Source organism: Mobula birostris, chromosome 13 (genome assembly GCF_030028105.1).
Source record: "Mobula birostris isolate sMobBir1 chromosome 13, sMobBir1.hap1, whole genome shotgun sequence".
Classification (NCBI taxonomy): domain Eukaryota; kingdom Metazoa; phylum Chordata; class Chondrichthyes; order Myliobatiformes; family Myliobatidae; genus Mobula; species Mobula birostris.
This window is the reverse complement of record NC_092382.1, coordinates 47,508,029-47,530,611: the sequence shown is the minus strand read 5'-3', so window position 1 is coordinate 47,530,611 and position 22,583 is coordinate 47,508,029. Positions and strand designations below refer to the sequence as shown.

The 22,583-nt window shown below is 45.3% G+C and overlaps 1 protein-coding gene across 1 annotated transcript in view; it reads right to left on the bottom strand.

Moving 5' to 3' along the window:
* The window catches only part of LOC140207925 (NACHT, LRR and PYD domains-containing protein 3-like), a 65,555-nt gene that overhangs the window by 28,672 nt on the left and 14,300 nt on the right, over nucleotides 1-22,583 (bottom strand). Inside the window, exons 2-5 of the mRNA XM_072276463.1 lie at nucleotides 21,108-21,293; nucleotides 4,695-4,747; nucleotides 2,900-3,074; nucleotides 2,129-2,308 (exon numbers count right to left, since the gene is read on the bottom strand). Of these exons, the coding sequence (XP_072132564.1) occupies nucleotides 2,129-2,308; nucleotides 2,900-3,074; nucleotides 4,695-4,747; nucleotides 21,108-21,293 (594 nt within the window). The remainder of the gene's footprint in view (nucleotides 1-2,128; nucleotides 2,309-2,899; nucleotides 3,075-4,694; nucleotides 4,748-21,107; nucleotides 21,294-22,583) is intronic.

Genomic DNA, 22,583 nt, shown 5'->3' with positions numbered 1-22,583 from the left:
GTGGTACTCCTGTGGTGATGGAGATTGTGGAGATGTTTTTGCCAATCTTAACTGACTAGGGTCTACAAGTGAGGAAATCCAGGATCCAATTGCACAAGGAGGTATTGAGATCAGGTCTTGGAGTCTACTCATTAGTTTTGAGCGTCCAGTATGAGGCAAATGACATCGAGCTGCAGCTCCAGTTCCTGAACATATTCTCTGAGGAGATGCAACTCGGTGCACCTGGTTCAGATGTGGTTATCTGGGAGGCTGGGGGTCTCTCAGAATTTCCAGTAATTTCTCTTTTTTTTATTTTGAATAATGCACAAACACAGACTGTTTTCAAGATGCTTGTGGCATTCTGAACAGATTTTGCAGAAATACAATATCCATATTAGTTTTCTCTCCAGTCCAATACATTCCATACAGTCAATATTCACAACAGCTCCCCCCCCCCCCCCCCACGCCGCCTCCTCACTGTCAATCTGTTGCATCTGCTCCTGAGGTCACTTGTCTCTTCACTGGGGTCAGGGATCAAAGAACGAAAACAAAACATGCAACACTCCTTCGTCGGCTGTTACTGAATAAGTGGCTCACCAAAAATAATCAAGAAGCACATGGCAAAGCTCTACATCGTATACTGTGAGTTTAATTATGACCAAGAGTAACGCGGCAGCATTCTGTAACAATGAAATTAAAGTTGTAATGGCCCTCTTTACTCTGCCTCGTGCTGCATTTAATTCAACCTATGCTTGTGATTTTTCCACTGGCTCCCCGCCCCAGAGGGCGAGGATCCTCTCCCAATCCCGACCCCGCAGACTATCCCAACACAGAATGGAAAGGAAACCACCATCCTTCCAGGAACCGTGAGCATGAGCAAAGTGATTGTTGCATCATCAGTGCGGGGGGCAGGGCTGAAATCAAACCTGCAGATGCTGCAGATCTGCGGTAAAATGAGAGGGGGACACCAAATCCTGTGACTGGTGGAGAGTCTCCCATGACAATAAACTAGGTCCTCATTTTAATTGTGTGGAATGTTACGTAAACGGCAACAATGAATATCAATCGAGACAGGTTTATATAAAAACAACCAGACATTTATTAAACACGGATAAACGATAAGGTAAAAAACAACAAACAAATCCTTAACCAGAAGTTAACCGATATGCAGCCGTTCAACAACTCGTCATTCGGCACTGGTTTTTTAAAGCGTTAAATGCGAAAACAGTTCTAAAGCAATAAAGTCAGATATAGTTCTTAAAATGGTAAGTTCGAAAGTCCAACAGATTTATACGTTCAATTGGGAGAGACTTCTCTGGAGAAGGACTTCTTCATAGACGCGACTTTCTTGCTGGTTCTATCCACAGGATTCACGATGCCGAAAATAAACGGTTTAAAACAACTGACCTTAAATTCTTTTAGAGAGAGAACAAACCTTTGCATAAACTCTTTGCTCTTTTTGGCAAGAGTTATATCCGATGCAGGTCGCTACTCCTCCAACGAAGAGTCAATAAGGTCGACCCTTTGTTAAACTGCCAAACGATGCCAACTCCTCTCAATCGTTCGATCCTATACTTCGATAAAGTCTTCACTTTCCATTCTACTGTTGGAATTGAGTAAATCAGCACATCGCGTTAGAAATTTCCAGTCCAATATTATTGTATCTTGCGATCGAACGAAGCACTCCGTTTTAAAAATGAAACTGCGTCACAAAAGCAAACACGCAACAGAAACGAAGAGACAGCACGTCCTACCTGGAAATCTACAAACTAAAAACTAACTGCGTCACCTGGGATATTCCCTTATATACCCATAGTGCACATGTCATCACGTGACCTCACATCGGCGGGAAAATCACATCAGGTGACCTCCAAAAGACCATTATATCATTCTCACAAAACAAGAGCACAGATCTCCTTGAGCATGTAACAGGAAATATCAAATAGACCGGAAATTCTGGACGGAGGCTTTAGTGAAGTGTACACATTTTTGAGAAGGTCAGAAAAATAGAAAAGGCTAAATTCTCACATAAATGGGTAATATACCCAGAAAGATTGGCTGCATTTCGGCAGGTCGTAATAGTGGAATGGAGTTAAGAAAAACATATTCCCCACCCACAACCAAAGGACGTGACAGATGTCGATCTCACTGCCTTGTCCAAACAGGCGAAAAATTGGTGTGGTCCCAGCATCACCGCCTCATCTCCCCTCCTCCTGAGGAACAGAACAACAGGGGCTGAGCGGCCGCTCATCTCAGGCGGTTCGGTGTGAAGGTCCCACAATCCGGACTGACCCCGGCAGGTCCCGTCCAGGAAGCAGGGTAAGGCCGCCTATTCAATTGGGTTAACGGGACCCACAGCCCAACATCAGACCCCTTCACTCGGGACTAGTCCCAATACTTACCGGTGGAAACTTAATGTCTTCACCCCGCAGTCAGTGATCCCGGCCGGGGGTCTTTACCCGATCCCGAAACCGATTCAACAAAGAATGCCAAGGAAACCACTGCCCATCAGGGACTGTGAGCATGCACAATATGACCCATGCGTCATCAGAGGGGAGGACTGTCCAGGGTGATCTGATTTGGGATGGAGTGGCTGCAGTCAGTGCAGAGTCTCGTTTTTTTTTAAATTTCTCATAAACAAGCATTGTATTAACTGGAATTGCCAGCAGAGTAAACACAGATTGCAACAGGTAACAGAAAACCTCGCGTCCATTGTCTTTGTCTCCTGGAAAACTAAACACTTTGACAATGTCGACCGTTCGTATCCCTTCCTCTAAAAGTGAGTGAATCATTCAGATCGCTGATCAGTGAGAGGAATTATGTTTATTGGTCATTAAAGTTCGCCCAGGGTGGATTGGATGGAGTCGATGTCGAGTTCCAGGTGTCACACTGAAAGAACCGGACAGGCAAACGCTCTGACCTTGTGATCTCCGGCCACAGATGGTGCTTCGGAGAACCGCCTGCAAAGCGCAGACACGGCGCCGGTCCCAGCTGTCGCCGGTGGTTCTCCTCTACGAGCGGCGGTGAGGAAGGAGATGATCTCTTGTTTGTGTAAATCGAGGGTGAATGCGGTGGGAAAGGGCTTGGACCGAGCTCTGCCGGACAGACACAGGCTCCGAGCTCTCCGGTCTTGTAGCCCTGATTTTGCGCTGAGCCAGGATTGTGGGGTCAGTTAGTTGTCGGTCCCCAAGCCAGGAGGGTGGACGTGGGTGAAGGGGATCTGTCTACGTGTGCGGGTGTGGGCTGAATGGTGGGAGGGATGTGGGCGATTGGCAGTGTAGAGGGAGGTTGGGGTACTAAGCGTTATCGGATGCAGCATGACCCAGGGAGTATGGACACGGGACAAATTAAGTTGTAAACAAGGGATCAGACAGCTCAGCTCGTGTCCCCTTTCAGTAACAATTGTTTTTTTTCATATTAATCACTGTTTAATCTTGCTGTTAACTTGCTGTGTTTGTTACAGAGCCCCAGAGTCTGGGAATAGCTGTCACAGTCATAGGCTGTGAGTGCAGATTGGGATGCCGGTGGGGTGTCAATGACCTCTGCATCAGAGAGGGACACGGGTTCGAACAGCCTCTTGTGAGATATAAATGTCCTTACAGTGGATTCAGATCTGGCTGCAGATCTGGAGTAATGAATCTTATTGTTAAATGAGATCTTGCCCAGCACAACTTGCCATCACATTCCCTGTAGGCTAACAGGAATAAAGTGCTTATAATATAAAATTGAAAATAAAGTGCTGGAAACTCGGTATATCAGATTGGATGTGTGGAAAGCGAAACTGTGGAAGAACCAATATCAGAACTGGGACTGTCCAAGATGCTGCCCGATCTGCTGAATATTTCCAGCATTTTCTCTTTTTACTTTAAATGATGCTCAACTATTGACTGATTACAAGATGTTTGTGATGGCCTGAACAAAGTTGCGCAAATGTAATGCCGACATTTATTAGTTTTCTCTTCATTGCAATGCAAGGATAATGCAATTGATACAGTCAACGCTCACAGTATCCTCCCCACCCCACTATCAGTCTGTTACATCTGCTCACGAGTCTCCTTCTGACAAAGATTAACACAGCGGACATTTGGTAACGTTGAAACTAAAATTGTAATGGCATTTAAATGGCTGTCTTTATCCTACCTTGTATTGCATTGAATAAATCCTCTGGTAGTTCGAGGTATCAAACACCGATTTCAGAAATACCCAGTGAGACAAAATACTTCACAGTGAAGACAACGGTAGGAGAGAGATTGTTGATATATATCTTCAGAGAAGATTCACTAGAATGATTCCAGGAATGAGCGGGTTAACACATGAGGAACGTTTGTCTGCTCCAGCCTCACCATCTCATCCCGCTCCCTGGACCACAGCACCAGGGGCTGAGCAGCGCTCATCTCAGAGGTTTGGTGTGAAGGTTAAACAACCCGCACCCACCTAGCTTGTTCTGTCCGGGAAGTGAGGTGATGGGGCGGGGGGAGGAGGCCGGCTGTTCAGGGAAATAACGGGAGTCACTGACCAACATTGCTCCAGACCAGCCTCAATTCTCACCGACAGGATCTCATTGGTCTCTCCTCACGGAGAATGTTGTTTTCTCCGGCTCCCCGCCCCAGGGGGCAAGGTCGCTCTCCTGATCCCAACACCACACACAATACGCCCCATCCAACCACAAAAAAAATCACTGCCATCGCAGTACTGAGCATGCGCGAAGTGATCACGCGTCATAGAGCGGGGGCAGGGCCTCAGAAACAATCCTGCAGATGCTGCCGATCTGCGGTAAAAAGAGAACCGAAACAGGATCAGGTGATGGGTGGAGGGTCTCCCTCCTGAACCAGTGACTCTGCTCCTCGCTCCTCACACGCTGCCCGATCCACACATCTGCTTTATGTGAGGATGAGCACTGAGTCTTCACCGGCCTCTGTGGTGGGGATTTACAGACACTCACCACCCTTGGAGTGGAGATATTTCCCTTCATCTCAGTCCCGGACAGTCCACACCATTTTCAGAGACTGGGATCCCTGGTTCAACCGGTAATGATGTTGTGCATTTCAATGTGTTCACCCCTCGGTCCTCGATTCTCTAAATGAAAGGGTTATCACATTTGATCTTTCTTCATATGATGACCCACCATTCCAGGGATCAGTCTGGTGAATCTTCATTGCACTTTCTATAACAAATACTCTCTAACCTCTTTGTTAACCCTCTATGGAATTAATTTCCATCTTCTGCAGTCCCGTGTTGCCCCAACCACTCACCTCCCACCCCTGTCACTATTTCCACCTTCCCACCTCCCCCTCACCTGGATCCACCTCTCACTCCCCAGCTCTTGCCCCATCCCCACCCCTCACCTCTTTTCTCGGACTATTTCCCGTCCACTCTCAGTCCAGAGGGAGGGTCTCGGCCCGAAATGTTGACGGTCCATTTCCCTCCACAGATGCTGCCCGACCCACTGAGTTCCTCCGGCAGTTTGTTCTTTGGTCTGTATAACCCGTGTTAGTGTGGGGAGCGGGATTTTACACCATATTCCCGGTACAATCTCAGCGAAGCTCAAGTAACTGTGAAAGTCATCTTCACTCTTATACCCAGTAACTCTTCCAATAAATGCAATGTTCCTTTGACCTTCCTCCCTACCCACTGCACCTCGGTCCTTCTCTGTTTAAACACACTCTGTGTGTGTTTCTGCTTCTCCTACTGAAGTGGGTGATCTCACATTTCCCACATTGGGCTCCAGCTGACCTGTTGTTCCCACTCACTTATTTTGCCTCCGTAACCCCGAAATATTTCGACAAGAAACACAGAACATAGAACAGTACAGCAGTGGAACAGACCCCTCGGCCCACAATGTTGTGCTCAAAATATTCAATTAATCAAATTGCCATCTAAACTAATACCTCTACACTGTTTTCCCTCACATTCATTTGTCTATGTAAACATCTCTTAAAAGTCCCCGATGTATCTGCCGCTATCATCACACCAGGCAGCACATTCCAGCAACCCACGACTCTGTGTAAAAAAAAACACTTCCCCCTCACATCTCCTTTCAAACTACCCCCTCTCACTTTAAATGTATGCATCTTGATTTAGACATTTCTACCACGGGTATAAAGTTATTCTCTGTCTACTCTATCTATACATCTCGTAACCTTATGAACCTCCATCTTCTCACCCCAGTCTGTACCACTCTAGAGAAAATAAACCAAGTTTGTCCAACCTCTCGTTATAGCTCATGCCCTCAAATTCAGGCAATATCCTGGTAAACCTCCTCTGCACCCTCTCCAGGGCCATTAACATCCTTCCTGGAATGAGGCAACCAGAAATGCATTAAATACCCCAGATGTGACCTAACGCACGCTTTATGAAGCTGCAGCATAAGTTCCTGAATTTTGAATATTTAAAAATTACGACCAATAAAGACAGGCATGTCATTTGCCTTCTTAACCACCCTGTCAATCTGTGTAGCCACTTTCAGGGAGCGATGAACGTGCTCATCGACACTGCTATCTCTTTATAATTGACCTACCGAGATGATAATCACTAATCAAATTTCAGAGTTTTCTCAGGTCCTGTTGAATTTATTGACAAGTGCGCATGTACAGGGAGATACAGGTACAGAGAAACACTGACTTGCAGCAACATCACAGGCAAGTACATTCAGATAACACATGGAACATAATTTGCACAATTCTGTGTCATTTTCAATATAGAAATACCAGTTTTATGTCATTAACAATGTATAAATACACATTTCTTTCAAGAATAGCGTTGGAAATTTTGAATTTGGTTCCTCAAACAAATTGTTGACAGTTTGGGAACAACTGGGCTCCAAGCACCGGACCTTACTACACCCACTGGGGAATCCTGCAGACCCAAGAAGAGTCTGGTTATTCTTACTCATTAAACACACAGACAACAGGAACAGGAACAGGCCACTCAGCCCATCCAGTCCATCTGGTCATGCAATAAGACACAAGACCAGCCCATCCTTGTCCCCCAACACCACTCCAATCCACTTTGCCCAAACAATTGGCCCCACTTGCAGGTCAACCATCTGCCGGTGTTTGCCCACCAGAGTGGTGAATATCTCTGCTAATACCTCTGGCTATCCACACCATCAATGCCTCTCATCATTTTATACACTTCTATCAGGTCACCTCTCATTCTCCATCACTCCAAGGAGATAAGTCCAAGCAAGTTTGCAGCAAGTAAGTTCAAAGAATTATTTTTTGAATGACAATAAGTATAAACTCTGCCCTTCGTTTCCATCTCCCCACTGAGAGGTGACCAAAAGCTACTTCACAAGATGCAAGACCTTGAAATGAACGAACACTGAGGGAATATGAGTGACTTTAAACAGCTGGGATACTGACAACACATTAGCAGATCTGGAGTGATTGTAACTGGTCTGACAGAGGCATAACTGGTACTTCTGGGCACATTCAGTCTCATTCCAACTATTTTCTATCTTCTTTTGTGTAGGTATGCAATATCTAAAGGACCAGTGTTTGAGTAAATAAAACTCACCAAACTCACCTGACTGAATCAATGAAAAACTCTGAGTCAGAAGGGTTCTCTCCAGTTGATGCTTTCAGTCCTTGGGTAGGTTCACTTGTTGCTGTTCCCTCGTCTTTAATTGTGATTCACTTCCAGTTGTGGGACTTTCTTCAAATAAACCTCTCACCACAGGTCTAACTTTAACCAGAGAGATAATGAAGCACTTTAGCAATATAAAGGAGAACATTTCCGCTCAATGTTCCAAAAAACAAAACACTGAATTTTAAACGTTGAAGACAAATATAATGATCGCAGTGAACAAATCTGTAATTGTCCCTGACATGTCACAAAACCTGGTATCGGATACCAAGGAGTCATCATTCAGTCATGGTCGGACATAAGACACAGGAACAGAATTAGGTGACTCAGTCCATTGAGTCTGCCCCAGCATTCAACCATGGCTGAGATTTATTCCAACACCATATTCCTCCCGTAACCCTGAAGCTACTTAGCAATCACATATATATTAATCTCTGCATAAATATACCCAAATGGCAGCCTCAACCACTATCTGTGGCAACAAATTGCACAGATCAGCCACCGTTTACTTGTTATTCTCCTCATCTCAATTTTAAAGGGAAGCTTCTGTATTCTGAGACTGTGCTGTCAGATCCCAGACTCTCCGTCTAATGGAAACATCCTCTCCATGTCCACTGTATCCAGGCTTTTCAACAATTGGTAGGTTTAGTTAACCATACATCTCCCCCCCCCCTCCACCCACAGTCCCTCTGAACTCCACTGTGCACAGGCCAGAACCATTGACTAACAGACTGGTGACAGTGAGGAGGAATTTCCAAACATGGTTGGAACACTGAACCCCTGTGTCCAATTCTACTGTTCCAACGATTTAATCACAGCTTCTTCCAGTGAAGGATGGAATGGGATCTCATCCTCTCCTCAGATTAGCAGTCATTGCTTTCAAAGGAACTCCAGAAACAAACATCTGATCCCAGACCAGAAATATTCGCTCAACACCTCATAAGCCCCAGCAGCTCGATGCCCAGATCCATTTTACCAGGGTCAAAATCTGTGATAGGGTGACACAGCTGAACGTGCCACTTACCGACCCCAGAAAACTGGCACATCATTCCCACATCGGGGATTTCCCCACAACCAATGCCCAGCAACCTGGGACATCTGATTCATTGTGGAAGGAGGAACATCCAGCCCCATCTACAGAAGTACTGACCTGGGCCAAATTCCAAGTACTGACACTTCCATATTCCCGGAGTTTACATCTCAGGATAATGGACGAAGCACCGATTTTCCCAGGACTTCTTGTTAGCAGTAAAATGCTGCAGTGTGTCGGCCATTCAGAGTTCAAAAACTAACACTGCTGCATCAAAACACAAAATAAGATGCAGATGCTGGGGTCAAAGCAGCACTCGCAACGCGCTGGAGGATCTCAGCAAGTCGGGCAGCATCCGTGGAGAAGGTCGGTCGACGTTTCGGGCCGGAACCCTTCGTCAGTACTGTACGGGGAAGGGGCGGAGGCCCTCTAAAGAAGGTGGGGGGAGGGTGGGAAGGAGAAGGCTGGTAGGTTCCAGGTGAAAAACCAGTAAGGGGAAAGATAAAGGGGTGGGGGAGGGGAAGGAGGGAGGTGATAAGCAGGAAAGGTGAAGAAGGAATAGGGGAAAACACAATGGGTAATAGAAGGAGGCAGAACCAAGAGGGAAGTGGTAGGCAGCTGTGGGAGAGGGCAGAGTGACATAGAGATAGGGGAAGGGAGGGGGAGGGAATTACAGGAAGTTGGAGAATCCTATGTTCATACCAAGGGGCTGGAGACTACTTAGACGGTATATGAGGTGTTGCTCCTTCAACCTGAGTTTAGCCTCATCATGGCAGCAGAGGAGGCCATGTATGGACATATCTGAATGGGAATGGGAAACAGAGTTGAAGTGGGTGGCTACCTGGATATCTTGTGGCGGACGGAGTGGAGGTGCTCGACGAAGCGGTCCCCCAATCTGCGTCAGGTTTCACCGAAATAGACGAGGCCGCACCGGGAGCACCGGATGCAACAGATGACCCCAACAAACTTACAAGTGAAGTGTTGCCTTACTTGGAAGGATTGCTTGGGGCCCTGAATGGTGACAAGAGTAGAGGTGTACATCTACATCTTCTACAAGCCCAATGACTCTCATAACTACCTCAACTATACCTCTTCCCACCCCACCACATGCAAAAATGCCATTCCCTATTCCCAGTTCCTCCGTCTCCGCCGCATCTTCTCTGAGGATGTGGTTTTCTGTTCCAGGACATCTCAAATGTCCTCTTTCTTTAAGCATCGTGGTTTCCCTTCTGCCATCATCAATGATGCCCTCACCCGCATCTCCTCCATTTCCCGCACTTCGGCCCTCACCCCATCCTCCCGCAACCACAACAGGGACAGAGTTCCCCTTGTCCTCACCTATCACCCCACTAGCCTCCGGATCCAAGACATTATCCTCCGCAACTTCCGCCAACTTCAACAGGACCCCACCACTAAGCACATCTTTACCTCTCCACCCCTCTCCGCTTTCCGCAGAGATCGGTCCCTCCGTGACTCCCTGGTCCACACGTCCCTCCCCACGGATCTGCCACGCGGCACTTATCCCTGTAAGCATAAGTGCTACACCTGTCCCTACACCTCCTCTCTTGCCAACATTCAGGGCCTCAAACAGTACTTCCAAGTGAGGCAATACTTCACTTGTGAGTCTGTTGGGGTCATCTATTGCATCCGGTGCTCCCGGTGCGGCCTCCTCTACATCGGTGAAACCCGACGCGGATTAGGAGACCGCTTCGTCGAGCACCTCCGCTCCGTCTGCCAAAACAGACAGGATCTCCCAGTAGCCATCCACTTCAACTCTGCTTCCCACTCCCATTCAGATATGTCCATACATGGCCTCCTCTACTGCCATGATGAGGCTAAACTCAGGTTGGAGAAGCAACACCTCACATACCGTCTAGGTAGTCTCCATCCCCTTGGTATGAACATAGAATTCTCCAACTTCCGGTAATTCCCTCCCCCTCCATTCCCCTATCCCTATGTCACTCTACCCCATCCTCCAGCTGCCTACCACCTCCCTCTTGGTACCGCCTCCGGGGATGCTGCCCGACCTGCTGAGTTCCTCGAGCGCGTTGTGAGTACTGCTGCATCAACCTATGGCAGAATGGGAACCTGATAGTCCTCTGACTGGGCCAGATATTGGGCTGGAAAACCTGGGCGTGGGTCACCAGCAGGCAGGGATAGGCTTCACATTGTCTCCGGCAGCTAAGCTGAACACATGTTATCATTATCTTATTGTTAAATGAGATTTTGACCAGCACAATTGGCCGTCACATTTCCTGTAGACTTTTCATTTCAAATTGAAATTAGTTGCTGGAAATTCAGCACATCAGATTGGATCTGTGGAAAGAGAAACTGTAGAAGACCCATTATCAGAAGCGATGTTGCCTGATCTGCTGAAAGTTTCCAGCATTTTCTCCTTTAACTTGAAATTATGAAGAACTATTGACTGATTACAAGATGCTTGTGACGGCCTGAACAAAGCTGCACAAATATAATGCCCACATTCCTTAGTTTTGTCTTCACTCCAGGACTCTCTTGAAGCACTAGATGGAGTAATTCGCCCTTGAATTTGCTCCGTTCTTTTTTTTTTTCATTTATTTACCACCCGTTTAGTATTCACATTGAAATGTTTACAATATTTTTGTATGCTTGAATTTTGACTTTTAATTCATGAAAATGACAACCAGAGGGAAAAGGAGACTTACTGAGAGCAAGGAAGCCGACAATGGAAATATAGAAGAAGCAGGCGACCCTAAACAGTCTAACAGCCTAAGCAGGCACAACTGACTTCGGAAGCTGTATCCACGCTTTTAGATGACAAACTTGATATATTTGATAAAAGATTCTCTAATCTCGAGATAAAGTTAAATAATATTGAAGATCAATTCGGAGCACTTAAGCGTGAGAATGAAAAGCAACAGCAACTAATTTCGGATCTTGATGAAAATGGCAGACAAAGAGACCGCAGATTGAGCTCGTTGGAGAAGAAATTAATCTCGACCACACAAACGCTGGAAGAATGTAAAATCAAGATTATTGACTTGAAAAATCGCAGTCGCAGACAGAATCTACGGATTATAGGACTTCGTGAGGATGTGGGAAGTGGCGATCCCACCAAGTATTTTGCTCAATTTTTAATGGAGGTATTCGGTACTGAAGTGTTTTCTAATCCCCTTATACTCGACTGCGCTCATCGCTCTTTAAGGGTTAATCCTCCGAAAGATTTAAAACCCAGAGCCGTTGTTCTACGATTCCACTACGTGCATACTAAGGATCATTTAATTCGAGTTGCACGTCGGAAAGGAGTGGCTGAGCTCGGGGATCTCAAATTTCGTTTGGTGGAAGATTTTAGTCCAGAGCTGTTACAAGAGAGGTCTCTTTTTAAGTCAGTGATGTCGGAATTATAGCAAAGGAAATATCACCCTGCGTTGTCATGTCCTGCGCGTAAATGGTTTAAATCGGTGACGGAGGCACGTCAATTTCTGGAAGATCTTGACTAGATTTCAACTGTTTAATAAATTTACTGCTTTCTCATGTTTGAATGTAGTTGACTATTAGCTTAAAACTAATGTGTAGATTTGCCTTTAAAGTTCGGGAACTTTCATTCTTGGTTGGATTATACCAGTATATATATTCTTTGGAGTATAGATGTTTATTATGCTTTTATGTTAAGATTTTTTTTTCTCTTTTATTATTTTATGTAAGTATTTTTAACTGTTCGTTCAACATTTTGACTTGGCGACTGTTTTTTTTTGAAATATTAATAAGATTGTATTACGTTGCTGTCTGTTGTAAGGAACATGTTTAACCAGTGTGGAAGGCTGGTGTTAATGCCCACATGTTCAAGCTGGGGCACCGTGCCAAATGCCTCACTGAAGTCGAGTGTGATCAAGTCTGCTTGTCTTCTATTGTCAAGAATCTTTGCTAAGTCGTTGATCAACCCTGCAAGTTGCGTGTCACAAGATCTGCCCTGTCGGAATCCATGCTGATGGTGAGGAAGAACATTGTGTCTGTCTAGGTGGTCCACAATGTAACGGTGAATAATATGTTCAAGAATTTTACAAGGGATGGAAGTGAGTGAAAGCGGTCTGTAATTTCCCAGGTGTGTACGCTCGCTCTTCTTACAAATTGGAACGACATTCGCTTTCAACTGATCGTCTGATAATGTCCTTGTAGCAATAGACTTCTGCAATATGTTTTGCAAAACTGGAGCTAGACTGGAGGCACACTCTTTAGAATCATAGCTGGTGTTTGATCAGATCCTGGTGCTTTCTTAAGCTGTAATTCCTCAAGAAGTTTCTTATCGCCTGTTACAGTTATAATGAGATCTGGCAAGTCTGGGGTATTGCGGGGGTCTAAAGTAGGGAGTTCATTCAAATGTTCCCTTGTAAGCACAAAGCAAAACTGCTGGTTAAGTGTTTGTGCTTTGTCTGCATCAAGAGATATAGCGGGGCCCCCGGATAACGGAGAAGAAATGTCAAAAACTTCTTGCATTGTAGATTTAATCAAGCTCCAGAAGGGTCTGGTGTTGACACTCTTTAAGATCTCAGCTATTACCTCATTAACATACTGATGGTAAGCTAACCTGATGTTTCTATCAATAAGTCGGCACAAGGATTTAAACTTTTGCCAGTCTTCATAATGACCGGATTTCCTAGCTTTATTATAGAGCCTTTGCTTTCTACGTATCGCACGCCGGGTGGACTGGTTTACCCATGGTAAGTTGAACCCAGAAGAGCTCATTTCAGAGGTGACATACTTGTCAATTTCTGCCTGAAGGACCGCTTGGAAGTTAGGTCAAAGAGTATCAATACTGACCGATGCTAAATATTCCTTAGTTAGTGACCAGTCAAAATCACTAACAAGTTTTGCAATTCCACTAAAATATGCTGTCCTTTAGAGAAATATTCTCCTTTTGAGAGTTTAATTAATTTCACAGTAAGCTTTGCATTCACAACAACAACATCATGGTCGCTAATCCCTACAGTGACATGACATGGTGATTCACAACTAAAGCTGGATTTGACACAACAAAGTCCAGTATGTTACTTTCTCTAGTTGGATGTATAACAATTCGTGTCAAATTAAAATCAGCTACAAGATCAATCATTAGTTTACTGACTGCTATATAGCTACCCCCTTGGCAGACAATACTGCTGTCCCAAACCACACTAAGCAAATTAAAAATCTCCAGGAAGCCAAAAAATGCTGATTGAGGGATTTTTGAGAGAGACAAATCCAGTTCCTTTAAATAATCAACATTGGATGATGGAGGACGATAGAATACTTCAACCTACACCGGTTTTAGATCTTTAACATGAATACTAATCCACTTTATTTCACAATTTGAATCTAAGGAATCTAGGGTTTCAAATCCAACAGAAGGTAAGCAAAACGACATAAGAAGGGAAAAGTTTAAATGAGAGGGAAAACTAGCCAATATATAAAGCAGGATACCAAAAGTTTGTGTCTCAGTTACATGAAGAGTATAAGGGAGGTGAGAGCTGATATTAGATACTGGAAAAATGATGCTGGTAAAGTAGTACTGGGGTCGAAGAAATGGAAGATGAACACCATGAGTACTTTACATCATACTTCACTGTGGAAAACACTAGCAGTGTGCCTGAGGTCCATGGGTGACAGGTCTCATTCCCGAGGACTGAAAAATTGCAAATGTTACTGCACTGATTAACAAGGGAGGAAGGCGAAAAAAAGAAGGAATTGATAGGCTAGTTAGCCTAGCCTCAGTAGTTGGGAATGTGTTGGTGTTCATTATGAAGAATGATGTTTCTCGTATCTGGGGATGAATGATAAAATAGTCAAAGTCAGCATGATTTCTGTCAAGGGAAATCTAGCCTGACAAATCTGTTAGAGTTCTTTGACGACGTAACAAGCAGGGTGGACAAAAGAGAGACAGTGGATGTCCTTTACTTGGATTTTCAGAAGACATTTGATATGATAGAGTAATGATTTATTTATTACTCGGTAATGATAGAGATCTGGATGATTATAAGGCGAGCAGGAAGGAGCTGAAGAGGGAAATTAGGAGAGCCAGAAGGTGCCATGAGAAGGCCTGGGAGGCCAGTATTAAGGAGAACCTCAAACCATTCAACAAGTATGTGAAGAACAAGCAGATAAGAAGTGAGAGAATAGCAACAATCAAGTGTGATAGTGGAAAAGTGTGTATCGAACCGGAAGAGACAGCAGAGGTACTTAATGAATACTTTGCTTTAGTATTCACTATGGAGAATGATCTTGGCGATTGTAGGGATGACTTGTAGCGCCCTGAAAAGCTTGAACATATAGATATTAAGAAAGAGGATTTGCTGGAGCTTTTGGAAAGCATTAAGTTGGATAAGTCACCGGGACTGGACGGGATGTACCCCAAGCTAATCTGGGAGGCAAGCAAGGAGACTGTTCAGACTTGGGCGATGATCTTTGCATCAACAATGGGAACGGGAGCAGTTCCGGAGAATTGGAAGGTTGCGGATGTTGTTCCCTTATTCAGGAAAGGGAGTAGAGATAGCCCAGGAAATTATAGACCGGTGAGTCTTACTTCAGTGGTTAGTAAGTTGATGGAGAAGATCCTGAGAGGCAGGATTTATGAACATTTGGAGACGTATAATATGATTAGGAATAGTCAGCATAGCTTGTTCAATGGCAGGTAGTGCCTGACGAACCTGATTGAATTTTTTGAGGATGTGACTAAATGCATTGATGAAGATAGGGCAGTAGATGTGGTGCATATCGATTTCAACAAGGAATTTGATAAGGTACTCCGTGCAAGGCTACTTGAGAGAGAAAGAGGCATGGGATCCAAGGGGACATTGCTTTATTGGCAGGCATGATGTTGTGAACACCACTAAATCATGTCTGAAGGATGTTTGTAGTTGAGAGCTGAATGTCCAAGGTTACACGTTGTATTGAAAGGATAGGAAGACTCGCAGAGCGGGTGGTGTGGCTCGACTGGTTAAAAAAAAAACGGTATCAAATCAGCTGGAAGCCCGAGAAGAGTTTGTGACGGTTAGCATTCGCTCCAGACTCCGTCCTCACCCCAACCTCCTTATGCAAGCTGTCTAATACAATACTGATTTGCGCTGTTTAATTACACCCTCCCCCCCTCCCCCCACCCGTATTCAGACAATGAACATACTGGCAGCCACTATCTCAGCTCTTCACGCAACACACAGAAGACACTGGAGGAACCCAGCGGGCCAGGCAGTATCCATGGACAAGAGTAAACAGTCGACGTTTCGGCGCGAGAATTTTCACGCGGATTTCATTGAACAAGCGTGGCAAGCCTGGACGGTGTTTGGTGATCTTAATTCAGTCCAAGACAGATAGATAAAAAAATTAGGTAAAAGTTTTAGTCCCGATAAATTGCAACATTGTTGAAAGTTGGACTCTCAATGTGGTCCTATATAAATAGAGGAAGGTGTCGTTGTTCCTTTCCTCAAACGCCTCTCCGAAATAAAAGCAAATGTTCCATCTCCTCATATGTTCGTTGGCTTTCATAACTCACAGTATTGAGGACAAGAGTAAGGATGTGATGTTGAAGTTGCATAAGAGGTTGTAAGGTCTAATTTGCAGTAGTGTGTGAGTTTTGGTCACCAGGAAAGATGACAGTAAGACTGAAAGAGTGCTGAGTGAATTTACAAGGTTATCGCCAGGAAATGAGGACATGAATTATTGGAAAAGTTTAATAGGCTGGAATTTTACTCCCAAGAGCGTAGAAGAATGAAGGCAGACGTGATAGAGAGGCGCAGAATTAAAACACAAAAGGTGAAGAGTTTAAAGGGATCATGAGGGTAGCTTTTTCAATCAAGGTTGGTGAGTTTGGGGAAAGAGCTGTCAGCGGAAGGGTTGGATGCCGGTTGAGTTTCAACATTGAAGAGAAATTTAGATAGGACAAGAGTGCACGGCCTCAAGAGAGAGGGGCGTTTATTCAAAACAGAGATCCGGATACATTACTTTAGCCAGAGTGTGGTGAATATGTGGAATTTAATACTATAGACAGCTATGGAGGCCAGGTCCCTGCGTGTACTTTAGGCAGAGATTGAGAGGTTCTTGACTGGACGCGACAGCAAAGGTTACGGGGAGAAGGCCGTGGAGTTTGGGCTGAGGAGGAGGGGTAAAGGATCAGGCAGGATTGAGTGGCGGAGCAGAGTCTATGGGGCCAAATGGCCAAATTCTGCTCCGATGTCTTATGGGCTTATACATAGGTGCGTGGATCGGAGGACTGTGCAGGGCTATGGTCCAGATTCTCTCTCCTTAGTGTAACACCATGAGAAAGGTATCACCGCTAACGTAATGCTCTTTCTGTAGAAGCAGTGTCTGAGTTTTCTTGAAAAATAGCAGGTGCTTTGGAATGTGAGCTGACTCCTTTGTTTGGAGGGAGATGAAGAGAAAAGACGCTGGAGAGGAGCGGTCGTTGGATGCGACGCGATGAGGAAACCGTGATTAGATGGAGATAGGTGCCGAGATCGACTGAGGATCGGTGAATTGAGCTCCAACTTGTGCACATTTGACTGTTTAATTATAATGGGCCTTTTCGTGTTTCTCTTCTTTCTTATCTTTACTAACCTTTTAGTTAACATTCACAAATATAGTTTATTTATGAACTATATACCACGTGGTATATTTATGAACTATATACCTAGGCACGTGGTCGAGTGAGTATTCGAATAAAATAAATTTCCACCACATCGGTGGACCGATGCCCTTTAGATCTTGGGATTTGTCAGCTCTCAGGAATTGAGTTCGGTAGTTTTGATCTTACAGATGTAAATTTTATTTTCTCTTTCTTGCTTATTTAGTTTTCGAACGCTAATGGGAGTTATTTCCTTATGACACCTATTATTTAATTCATGGTATGGATTAGCGATGGGCTAATATCTATCCTCCTGTTTTCCAAAGGAACACGTTTTAAATTTGAGCAAAAAGTTACGAAGACAAATAAAAATAAGAAAATTAGTCTCAGGAAGGTTCTTGGTCCGAATCTCCGACTGTTTGCTCTTTTCCATAGGTGATGCCTGGTCTCCTGAGTTCCTCTAGCATTTTGTGCGTGCTGCGTGCGGTTTTCCAGCATCTGCAGCTTTTCTCGCGTTTCTGATAAGAAATAAGTCTTTCCTTTAGTGGATGCCGTCCAAATGGATTCACTAGAACAATAAACTGACAGGGTATATTGTTTCACACACAAAATGCTGGAGGAAATCAACAGGCCAGCCAGCAACTGTGAGAAAAAAGTACAGTCGACAGTTAGGGCGATTCCTTTAGGAGAAAAGAAAAGCTGAGGAGTAGATTTCAAAATTAGAGGGGGAGGAAGGGAAGGAGAGAAGCACCAGATGATAAGTGGACCCTAAAGGGGGAAGGATGAAGTACAGAGCTAGTAGATTGTGGGAAATCCTAACCATGACAAGGATTTGAAATAAAAACAACCGCGACCGAATACATAATATCGCCGGCAGAAGAGAGCCGGTGACTCTGGGATCCCTGACTCCTAAACAAAGACACTTAAAAAAAGTGTTGCTTGAATGAATACTGTGAGATGAACAACAGAAACGGCATTATTCTCGCCGAGATCCCGCTTAAAAATGCTATCCCTTGTTTGATAACTTTTCCGAATGGATTCATGCAGCCAGACAGCTGAGGGGCTTTTGGCTGACTTGGACGGTGCAGGCTGTTATCCTGTGGGACTCAGAGCTCAGCATCTCTCTGCAAACAGCTGCCTGCCCGCAGGACGAGTTCCAACAAGCACATTCCTCAGGACAGGGAGCGGCCTCTCTGCTGAAATCTTAGCAGCAGGCTCGGTAGCTTGCTGTCAATCAATACTGATGGAACTTGGTTTAATATTTTATTTAACCATTCATTTTCCACGGAATGGCAGCAACATCGATACAGAAATAATATTTATGTGATTTCCATCCCAGAGTGAACTACTACCCGTTCCAATTGGTGCCCGAAATGCTGAGGGTTTATAATCCTTTCTATTTTTTTTTTAATGTTCGTGTTCGGTGCACTGTCCTGATTCCTTCAGGTTGTTACAGCCAGGGGTGGTAATGGGGACAAGGTCTCACTGTCTATTAAATGGTCCCAATGACTTTCACCTCAAATCACCTTTGACTACCAAGTCCGGCTCCTGGCCTTCACGTGTGACTTAGCTACTGACCCGGACGGATCAGTTTCTACTGACATGAGAAGGGGCAGAGGCCTTAATAACAGCCGCTTCGGGCAGATGGGTCTCGTCAGCTGCGGCTGGCAGCTCGTCTAGAAGGAATACTTTGATCTCAAACCTCCGCTGCCTTATGGGTTGACCCACTCATGAGAAAAGCTCCGAGAGTAAACACAGAGGGAAAACTCCGGAGCTGCAGTTCCTACGTTGAGTTCAACGCTGACTGGTAATTCCGGCGACGCTGCCGGTACCAAACTGTATCGATCTCTGCCGATCCTTTGTGTTCATCAGGCGAGTGGAGCGGGCGGAGCCTGCTACATGGGCAACATCTTGCTCTCCGTATCGTACTGACCTGGCTCGCGTACCTGGACAGCTAGGACACAACATCGATGCTAAACTCTGGCCGACAGAGGTCCTCACCTCACACTGCCCTACGAAAAGGAGCCAAATACTCGAGAGTCAGACTGTGCCCTATGGACCTTGACTGATCCCATACCGCGTTTGTGGGAGGGGGATGCAGCAGGACTGGTAGAACCACTGACATCCCCGGCCTGGGGAAAAGGTGGACACCGCAGTCCCGGTTCCACCCACCTGACAGAGCGGTCGGGTCTGGCTTTGGCAGCGGGGTAGAAGTGGTTCACCAGGTTGATTCCAGAGATGAGGGGTGTTAAACTATGCGGACAGATTGAGTCACCTGCCACTGTACTCGCTGTAATTCAGAAGATTTTGAGAGGAGATCTGATTGAAACATATAAAAATATGAAAGGGATTGATAAGATCATAGTCATACTCATAGTCACACTTTATTGATCCTGGGGGAGATTGGTTTTCGTTACAGTTGCACCATAAATAATAAATAGTAATAGAACCATAAATAGTTAAATAGTAATATGTAAATTATACCAGTAAATTATGATATAAGTACAGGACCAGCCCATTTGCTCAAAGTGTCTGACATTCCAAGGGAGGAGTGGTAAAGTTTGATGGCCACAGGCAGGAATGACTTCCTATGACGCTCTGTGCTGCATCTCGGTGGAATGAGTCTCTGGCTGAATGTACTCCTGTGCCCACCCAGTACATTATGTCGTGGATGGGAGACAGTAACCAAGATGGGATGCAACTTAGACAGCATCCTCTTTTCAGACACCACCGTGAGAGAGTCCAGTTCCATCCCCACAACATCACTGGTCTTACGAATGAGTTTGTTGATTCTGTTGGTGTTTGCTACCCTCAGCCTGCTGCCCCAGCACACAACAGCATACATGATAGCACTGGCCTCCACAGACTCGTAGGCTCGTAGATAGAGGCAGGAAAGTGTTTTTTTTTTCCATTGGTAGGAAAGACTAGAACTAGAGGACAAAGTCTCAAGATTCGCGGAGCAGATTTAGAACGGAAATCTTTTTTTTTCCCAAGAGAGTAACGAATCTGTGGAGTTCTCTGCCCGATAAAGTAGTTGAGGCTACCACAGTAAATATATTGAAGACAAGATTAAATAGATTTTTCTATACTAGGGGAATTAAGGGTGACGGGGAAAAGGCAGGCAGGTGGAGATGTGTTCATGGTCAGATCAACCATGACCTTATTGAATAGCAGAGCAGGCTCGACGGGCCAGATGACCGACTGCTGCTCCTATTTCATATGTTCTTATCTTCTTATCTTCGACCCCGGCAGGTTGGACAGTGGGTCGAGGAGGAGCAGGACTGCGAACAGGGGAATTCCTGATAGGAACAAGATGAAACACATGCAAAAATATTAAAGTTGCGTTAACCTTACCTCACGTTCAAAAGTAGTTTCTCAATTGATTTCTGCGCAGATCTCACACGTTCTCTCTTTGTTATTCAATCCCAGCTGTCCCCAACCTGGCGCCCACGGATAATGGTAAGGGTCCATGGCATCTCATCGGTCGGAAACGCTTGCTCGACACCGAATATGAGGAGGATGTTCTCTCGTTAAAGTCTGCAAGTCCCAGGCTGTGAATTCGAGCCGCCCACGCTCTGCAAGGTTCGAAGCTCTGCCAAGCAGGTCCCGTCCTGCCCGAGACAAGACGATTTTCAGCTTAAACGTCCCAGCACAGAGTCAGCTGCCCAGTCGGAATTAAGGAAAAGCCCTTCCTCAGCTCCCTCCCACTTCAACTGTGAACAAGTTAAGTCAAGCTCCTTGCCAAACAATTCCATTTGCAGGGAATTCAGCATACACTAATCTGTAAACTAATTTCCTTTTTTTTTCTTTTTGCTTTCAATTACCGAAGTTTGGCTACAAAATTCATGTTGTTTGCATGCATTTTTGCTGTAAATGTGGTCGTGGAACCCCCGCCCCTTATGTCACCCCCCACCCCCCAGCACCGTGTAATATAAGTTATACCAAAGAGGGACTGTCCAATATAACGAATCGGGAAGGTTGCTTTTCTGGCTCGCTGGGTATTTGCTCCTTGGGCCGGATGACTTTCAGTCGCGGTCCGGGAGCCTGATGTTGGCTGTCTGACTGCTCAGCGGCGTGAATCTCTCTAATATTCGCCGGCCGCCATCGGCACTCGATATCAGGAATCTCCTGCAACGAATAAAGTGGCCACTGAGTGTATGTGCTCGTGGTCTTCTGCTGGAGACCATCCACTTCCAGGCTCCTCAAGGTTTATTCAAATGGCCTTACTGTTAGGATTTTTTTATTTTTTTTTTTGAATAACGCTCGCTTTCCGGAGATCCCGCTTGCAGAATCGTTCCTGGCGGGAAATGTCCTGCAAGGTCGGGGATGCTGATCGTAATACCTCAGGTAAATTTCCGTTCGAAATCTCAGCGGATAGACATTGCCCCATTTCACTTGCATATAAATCCAGTGGCCATTAGCGGGAGCGATAAAACTCTGCAACAGGCAGCTGTGTTGAATGGAGATAAGAAGGAATTTCTTCAGCCAGAGAGTGGTGAATCTGTGGAATTATTTGCCACTGGTGGCTGTGGAGGCCAGGGCTTTATGTATATTGAAGGCAGACCTTGACAGATTATTGATGGGCTCGGGCGTGAAATGATACTGGAGATCAGAGAGCATAGAAATCTACAGCACATTACAGGCCCTTTGGCCCACAATGCTAAGCCGACCATGTAAACTCCTCTAGAAAACGCGTAGAATTTCCCTACGAAATAACCCTTTATTTATTCTAAGATCCATGTACCTATCTAATACCCTCTTAGAAGACCTTATTTTATCCGCCTTTACCACCGTCGCTGGCAGTTCAGTCCACGCACTCACCAGTCTCTGTGTGAAAGACTTACCTCTGACATCCTTTCCGTACGTACTTCCAAGCACCTTATAACTATGGAACACCTCCCACCACCCCCACCCCCTTGTGTTAGTTATTTAAACCGGGGGGGGGGGAGCCTCTGGCTATGCACACGCTTAATGCCTCTCATCACCATATGCGCCTTTATCAGGTCACCTTTCATCCTCGAAGGAGAAAAGGCAAAGTTCACTCAACCAAACAAGACAAGAGATTGCGGCTGAGAGGGAAAATTAGATGCACCATGATGAATTGACGGAGCAGACTCGATGGGCCAGATGGCCGAATTCTGCTCCTATATCTTATGGACTTATATATTCATACGGAAATATGAAGCGGCTCTGACTTGTTTTCACAGGAGAGACAATTTTTCTGCTCCTATATCTTATGGACTTATGTATTCATACGGAAATATGAAGCGGCTCTGACTTGTTTTCACAGGAGAGACAACTCCTTTCCCCTGAGCTATTGGCGACTGTTTGCGCTGAGACTCGGTCTGCACCTGGCAGCACCATTCATTCACACAGGGAGCTCACCGCCTCCCAGGCAAAAGGGGAGGATCAAACTGG